Source organism: Tarenaya hassleriana, unplaced genomic scaffold (assembly GCF_000463585.1).
Source record: "Tarenaya hassleriana unplaced genomic scaffold, ASM46358v1 Cleome34, whole genome shotgun sequence".
Taxonomy (NCBI): Eukaryota; Viridiplantae; Streptophyta; class Magnoliopsida; order Brassicales; family Cleomaceae; genus Tarenaya; species Tarenaya hassleriana.
This window is the reverse complement of record NW_010966542.1, coordinates 1,124,013-1,132,029: the sequence shown is the minus strand read 5'-3', so window position 1 is coordinate 1,132,029 and position 8,017 is coordinate 1,124,013. Positions and strand designations below refer to the sequence as shown.

General features: G+C 37.3%; 1 protein-coding gene across 1 annotated transcript; it reads right to left on the bottom strand.

The window, feature by feature from the left end:
- Positions 1-376: 376 nt before the first annotated feature.
- LOC104821826 (glutamine synthetase nodule isozyme-like) lies at positions 377-2,973 on the bottom strand. The gene is made up of 12 exons (XM_010552829.2): positions 2,861-2,973; positions 2,522-2,561; positions 2,286-2,389; positions 2,156-2,204; positions 1,958-2,064; positions 1,774-1,861; positions 1,541-1,669; positions 1,389-1,463; positions 1,258-1,311; positions 1,131-1,168; positions 872-1,031; positions 377-780 (listed from the first exon to the last, which is right to left on the bottom strand). The coding sequence occupies exons 1-12, from the start codon at positions 2,935-2,937 to the stop codon at positions 628-630; spliced, it is 1,074 nt and encodes a 357-aa protein (XP_010551131.1). The 5' UTR covers positions 2,938-2,973; the 3' UTR covers positions 377-627.
- Positions 2,974-8,017: the final 5,044 nt, after the last annotated feature.

The window sequence follows — 8,017 nt, the reverse complement described above, 5'->3', positions numbered from 1 at the left end:
TTTTTTATTATATTACATTCCGTTCGGTTCAGTTTCGAATACAGTTTTTATTAAAAAAAATTAGAACTTTAAAAACAGATTTTTCATAGTTTTTAAATTTCGATTCGATTCGATTCTAGAAAATTCGGTTTTTATAAAACTAAAAACGTTCGAGAATTTTATACGATTCATATAAAAAAAATACCATATTTTTCAATTCGATACAGTTCAATTTCTTAAAACCGAAGCGAAACGTCCTTCCCTAATTACTACTATACATTTGTTATTTATCATCTTATAAAAAAAGGTACTTTTAACATGTAGCCGCTTGTTGGGAGAATCTTCCGTGGCTTTATCTTTTAAAATTATGTATATAACTTATATATCGCAGTTGAAATGTATGAAGACAGTAAAAGACACGACATTTTCAAAGAGAGTGCATGATATTATGGCCCGGGACATGGCTTTTCGTTGGTTTTCTAATACTACAGAATCGCCATGCAGAATCTACACGTGGATAGAACAAACGGATGGATCACGTTCATGTGGATAGTGACAGATGCTAGCGACGGGAAGAAAAACATGAAAGAAGAAGGCCCACGATGATTCACACAATGGAAAGGAGTTCGATAGAAGTGAAGGATTCGATTACTGATGGGAGAGGATGGTGGTCTCTGCGATCATGGAGGAGACGACGTAAGGATCCATGTTGGAGGCAGGCCTCCTGTCCTCGAAGTACCCTTTCCCCTCTTTCTCCGTGTCTCTTCCCACTCTCACCGACGCTCCTCTGTTCGCCACCCCCTGTTTCATGATCATACTCATACATATGCATATCAGAAGCGGTAGTAGCATGGCCATGCAGCATGTATGTACATATACAATAAGTACGTACCCATGAGAACGTGTTGATGTCCGCTGTTTCATGCTTCCCCGTTAGACGTCTCTCGTTCCCGTCTCCGTATGCTGCTATGTGCTCTTTGTGCCTCTTCTCAAGCTTCTCTATCGCCTTCTTTATCACCTCTATTCCTCCCTCTTCCCTCATCGACTTCGTACTACACTCATATACATATATATATATCACAACACGCAGAAAGAGGTCAAGCTTTCCGATGGCAAAGTGTCAGGAAATATCTCTTATTTAGTCCTTTTACCTGTAGTTTGTGTGAGCACCGGCTCCATTCCAGTCACCCTGCCATAAAGATAATATTCAACTCATCATTCAGAACTATCCGAGATGGATCTTAATTTGTCTCAATGATTTCTAGAATATAACAGAACCTGGATCGGTTTGGGGTCGAATGAGACAACTACCCCGGCAATCTCGGCGATCCTCTGTCCAAGAACACAAGTTAACATTGTCTAACCAAACCTATGGCTACAGTTTTTTGTATTCAGATTCATTAGATTACCTCAAGAATGTAACGAGCCACCCATAACTGATCTCCAGCACCGATACCAACGACAGGACCGACTTGGAATTCCCACTGCAAACGGACTAATTTTACTATTGTATATCATCATCTCTCTGTATATACAGCTCAGATATGTATCGGATGTATACCTGGCCAGGCATCACTTCTCCATTGACGCCACTAACGCTGATTCCAGCGTAGAGACAAGCTTTGTAGTGGGCATTCACAATGTCCCGACCAAGGGCCTTGTCTGCTCCCACACCACAGTAGTATGGTCCCTGTTTATCCATCCCCAAACCGAAAAAACATGTATGTATGCATTATACATATGAATGATTTATGACTAGCACAAAGGAAGGATCAATGAGCGAAAAATCGTCACCTGAGGGCCAGGGTAACCACCAACAGGCCATCCTAATGGCCATTTCACGTCCTTTTGCAACAATGTGTACTCTTGCTCAATCCCATACCTTAGTGAAAGAAAAAACACTCACATTAGATATGCAATTTTCAAAGCTATGGGAGGGGAAAAAACACAAGAAAATGATTGTTAATAAAGAGCATACCAAGGCTCTTCCGCCACGACGTCAGGGTGGCTGAAGATCTTAGCGGCTTTGTGCCTCTTGTTGGTCGGAAGGGGTTCTCCGGTCGGTGTGTAAGCATCACACATCACCTGATTGATTGTTCGATTCGACACGATTTAAGACGAGAACTTTTGGATCAAGATCAGCGAAAAATGGATTATCAAATCGAGATGATCTCACCAGAATGTTGTTGCCCCTCCTGAATGGGTCCCGAAAGATGGCCTGAGGGCTTTTTATGGGCACGAAAACAACGGGGAGAATTGAGATAACTTTTTCATGCCATAGATATAACTCATAGAGATGAACTTACTATAGAATGACTTCACTGTCATCTCCGGTGGCCTGACCGGTGCTGGAACCGTCGTAGTTCCATTTGGGTAGCTTTGATGGGTCACTTACTGGCCCGTGTAGAGTCTTTTTTTTTTAAAACAAAAATCATGTAATGGTGCAAAACAAGAGCAGATCAATAAATCGCCATAGACAACAGGGGAAGAGATAATACAGATGAATATATAGGAAGATTCTGTGTATGTGTGTATCTATTACCCTGGCTTTGCTTCTGATGTCCATCCCAGATCCACCGATCCTGCTCATTCAAAGTTCATCGTCATGTTTTATCCCAAAAACACATATCCAGAGGAGGAAAAGCCATTATATCGAGACAGCATAAAACAGACGCAGGAGGAAAGGAGAAAAATGACGGGAACACACGATAATCGACGCAAGACAGTGAGACGAAACGTGTTCATAGTTCATGCGACAGTTCTAGTAGCCGGTAAACAGAAACAAACGTCGAGAAATCAACAAAATCAGGGAAAAAAAGATAAGGAAAAATTGAAAGAAGAGAGACAATCACAGGGAGGAAAAGCCAACGAGAAATCGGACCAGATGTACTCGGCGATGAGTTTGTCAGTGGAGCCGGAGAGGTCGAGGTTGATGAGATCTGAGAGAAGAGAATCCATGGCGTCGATGAAATCAGTTTTCCGAGGTTCAGCGCTCTCCCCACGGCGTTGTTTTATAGGGCCGTCGATGGAAGCTTGGAAATGTTTTAAAAAAAATATATTTTTTTTATTTTTAAAACCAACAATTTTATTATTTAAATAAAATTATATTATATTTAAAGAAATGTATTGGTTTTATTATTAGGGAAAATAAAAAAACTGACTTTTTTAATTTTCACAAAACAAAACTTAATCTTTATTTTTTTATCAAATAAATCTAAACTCGATTTTTTAATCGAAAATAAATATAAACTTTATGATTATTCTTATTTTAAAACCTGAATAATGTTATAGTATATTGATATTATATGTGTCAAATTAATATTTTGATCATATTGATACGTTATCATTTACATATCCTGATATCGATATGTCATATCAACAACGATTTTAAAAATGATAACTGTTATAAAGTTCAGTTTTATTTACGAGTGAAAAATCAAAATTGAGATTTTATTTGGTTAAAACAAAATTTAGATTTTATTTTATAAAAATTGATAAATTCATGCATTTTTTGGAATTTTTTCCTCATTATTACTGTAATAATAATTTTAGTATTCGAAATTTATAAAGAAAATAAGATTTCATAATAGTTAAAAAATTTAGGAAATGGATTTCTACATATATATGATTGTTTAGAAACTTTTTAATGTAAACGAGGTTGTATCCAAGAGGAGAAAATAATTAATTATTCCGAGCAAATGTAGTTTTAAGATTTGATTTAAGAAAAGGTAGTAGGTAGATCACTCTTTGAGCCCTCTCTGCTCTGCCCTCTCTCAGGAGTATTATAATAAATATCTTTACTTTGCTACAAAGATTTCACTGCATACCCCTCACTTTCTGGAAAAAAAACAATTTCACACAATACCTTTATAAATGTATTCTCCCCATTATATCTTTATACACCTTTTTTAATTCATTAATTTGTATTTTTCTCTCCCCACATTTCTCTCTTCTCACGTTTCTCTCTCCTCGCATTTCTTTCTCTACGTGTTTCTCTCTCATCGTGTTTCTCTCTCTTCGCGTTTCTCTCTTCTCATGTTTCTCTCTCCTCGTATATTGGTCATAGTGGTCACACCGTTAAAAAAAATAACCACATTGGTCACTTTAATCACAATTGTATATCAGTCACACGATTCTCATTAGTCCTACATATATCTTACAAATTTTATTATTTATAAGCATAATGAAAATAAGTCACGACTGGATGGAAATGAGACGAATTTAGTAGACTATGCAAATGATATTCGAAGTGAAACTAGAATGGATGGAAATGAGATGGATATCGTGGAATGTAGAATGCAAAATACAAGGATAATGCTCATCAAAGTGTTTCTAAAACATTACCATCATTTATGAGATTCGTTTTGTGATCATAGCTTTCGATCGTATAATTCTCATCAACTTTCAATTCCGATTTCTTTTTCGAACCCTTTCTTTGGTCATACAATATGCTTTGAAAGTGTTGAATTCTCGAAATTCCTCAGTGTGGTCAGTGTGACCATCGAGATATGCACAGTGAAAAAACTGGTCCAATTCATCTGTTGAAAGCTAAAATAAGGTCTATACATTGTAAAATGTATAATTTTACTTTATAAGAATATTTTAGAGGCGGATAAAAACAACTAATTTACGAACACAAAGTTACATTGATCCAAAGTGTTTCTAAAACACTACTATCACTTATGAGATTCGTCTTGTGATCATAACTTTCGATCGAATAATTCTCATCAACTTTCAATACCGATTTCTTTTCTAAACCTTTTCTTTGGTCGTACATTACGTTCCGAAAGTGTTGAATTCTCAAAATTTATTGAGTGTGACCAGTGGGACATGCATACGTGTGAAAAAACTTGTTCAATTCATCTGTTGATGGCTAAAATAAGGTCTATACACTGTAAAACGGTACAATTTCACTTTATAAAAATGTTTTAGAGGCAGATAAAATAACAAATTTATGAACACAAAGTTACATTGGTCCAAAGTGTTTCTAAAACACTACTATCACTTATGAGATTCGTTTTATGATCATAGCTTTCGATCGGATAATGCTCATCAACTTTTGACCGCGATTTCTTTTCCGAACCTTTTCTTTGGTCGTACATTACGTTCTGAAAGTGTTGAATTCTCGAAATTTGTCCAGTGTGACCATCGAGACTTGCATAAGTGTGAAAAAACTTGTTCAATTCATCCGTTGAGGGCTAAAATAAGGTCTATACACTGTAAAATGGTATAATTTCACTTTATAAGATCGTTTTAGAGGCAGATAAAACAATAAATTTATGAACACAAAGTTACATTGGTCCAAAGTGTTTTTAAAACATTATTATTACTTATGAGATTCGTTTTATGATCATAGATTTCGATCAGATAATTCTCATTAACTTTCGACCGCGATTTCTTTTACGAATCTTTTTTTGGTCGTACATTACGCTCTGAAAGTGTTGAATTCTCGAAATTTGTTCAATATGACCAGTGTAACCATCGGGACACTAGTCACACTGGTCACACTAAGTAGATTCCCGCCATATATAAATAAAGAAGTAAAATAAACTTTAACACAACATAAAATAAAATCAAAGGTTCAAATTGAAACAACTAAACCAAAGTTTAAGATGTAAAATTAAACAAAGTTCAGATAAGAATATCAGAAAATATCTTGCATCAGGGGAGGAATCATCACGTCGTTCAGAATTGGGAGGAAGCATGACAATGTTACCATTACAGAAGATATTCGCGGTAATCTTCTCACGGATCGACTTCGCGTTTTCATCACAAATTTCAATGCACAACATATTTTCTTCACCACGCATCAAGGCTTCGAGGTACTTTACTGTAAATACATCGCAATCATCTCCATTACCATTTTGCGGTAGGCCTTCAACATAATGATAATCAAATATGGTGTCAGGATCAATTCGATATAGCTTGGAAACCGAATATATCTTCGGGATACACCATTCTAGTCGACCAATAATTACGTCAACGTTCGGCCTCATTTTTAGGTTACAGTCAAACACCTGGATTAGCTTCTTCGAAGGGATGACTTTCATGGCTACCCAATGCGCACTTACATCATCGTTCACCAATGAAGGAATACTCAAGGGAGTAATAAACCCTTCATAACTTTCCATATCCCTTCTTTCACCACCGACGAGTGCTTTTCCTGCAAAGTATTCCTCAAGACCAAGCAATTCTTGTTGATTTCCATGGACCCACCATTTGAAAAATTCATCGAAACTCGTATCGCCAAGCATGTATTTCTTTGTTGTTTGAATGCGTTCCTTGGCCAGACGGTTCTGAATATCGAGTATAGCTTCATCCAAGTACTGTAAAATAACGTAATATATTAATGTGACTAGTATGATCAGTGTGACCAGATAATATAACAGTGTGACTAGTGTGACCAGATAATATAACAATGTGACTAGTGTAACCAATGTGAATTTTTAATTGTTTGACTAGTGAGACTAGTGTGACCAATGTGAATTTTTAACTGTGTGACCAATGTGACTAGTGTGACCAGCTAATACAACAGTGTGACTAGTGTGACCAGATAATATAACAGTATGACTAGTGAAAAAAATGCACTTACTCTATTTTTGAGCCACACCCTCTCCTGTAAAATATCTTCCCAGAACCTTGGTTTTCTCATATAATCGAGTTCTGATTTCCATATTCGATTCGGACGTTCCTGTTGGTTTAGTGCTCTATGGTGTACTGTTATGCGAGTTTTATTTAGATACATTTGATGTATTGGCACTTTCTATGGTTTATGAATGAGTGTTTATTCATTACATGTTGTGCATACTTAATATGTTATGAAATCCAATGTATTGTTATGAACACTATTAAACTCCCTAGTCATATGTCATTATGGGAATAATGATGTACTAAGACTAGTATGATGTGTGATTGATGATCATATATATGATCATAGGTATTGGATACGATCACAATCATAGGTATTCGTTGGAGAACAGAATACTGGATTCACCTGCATGAGATTGTCACATGGACTTGCGTCATGACTTGAATCTCATATGATGGTTCCATGATTGGATCTTAAAACCTGAGATATCTACAGAATCCAACATGAGGAGTTGCGTACTTTGAATACGTCAAACGTCCTGCGTAACAGGAGGACTATAAAGGCGTGTATCAGGTACGAAACGAATCATGTGCTGGATTATAGATAGTCAAGACGAGATTTGTACCTCTCGTAAAAGAGAGAGATATCGATGGGCCCCTCGTGTGAGCGTGACTGTAGAAATGTGTGGCCGCACTATAGACGAACGTCGTCTATTTTACACAGTCGAACTCAGTGAACGAGAAAACAGTCAAATCAGATAAGGTGGCTTGTCCATGCCTTATGTTCGACATATGATATCGTGATACAAAAGGATCATCAAACGGAATCATCACTGGCGTTCGTAAGATCACGAACAAACTCTATTCGAGATAGGTAGTCATAGTGTCTTGCTAGAGACTGCCTATGACTTGTATAACCGAAATAGAGATTTTAGGTTATACTTCTATATCAGATGAGCCTACAGGGTCACACACACAGGAAAGGACAAACGCACGAGAAAAGACGAGAATTTTTCGGTGGAACGGAGGCCAGACCGACCGGTCCAGACGTAGACTGATCGGTCCACAGGTAACATGCAAATGTTGCTCGGTTCGGAAAATGTTCCAGACTGATCGGTCCAGGCGTCGGGATTTCATTAACTCGTCCAAATTAGGGTTTTAAGGGCAAGGAACTTTGGGGAACGCCTCCTAAGCTCTTTGGCACGACTTTCAAACCTTTTTGAGAGATTTTGAGAGCGAAAACCTAAGAGATTAATCCCTGAAACCCTCGCGCAAAGAAGAAAGTGTTCTTCAGTCCTAGCAGACGAGTTCCAACCGTTGGAATCCTTTCCGCCGTGTGGATACGTGTAGAGGGCGAGGTATTCTTCCTGCCTACAGTGATCGAACGAACACATCAATTGATACAGGCCCCGGATCGATTGAGGTAAGCGTTCTAACGTTTCTACAAGAT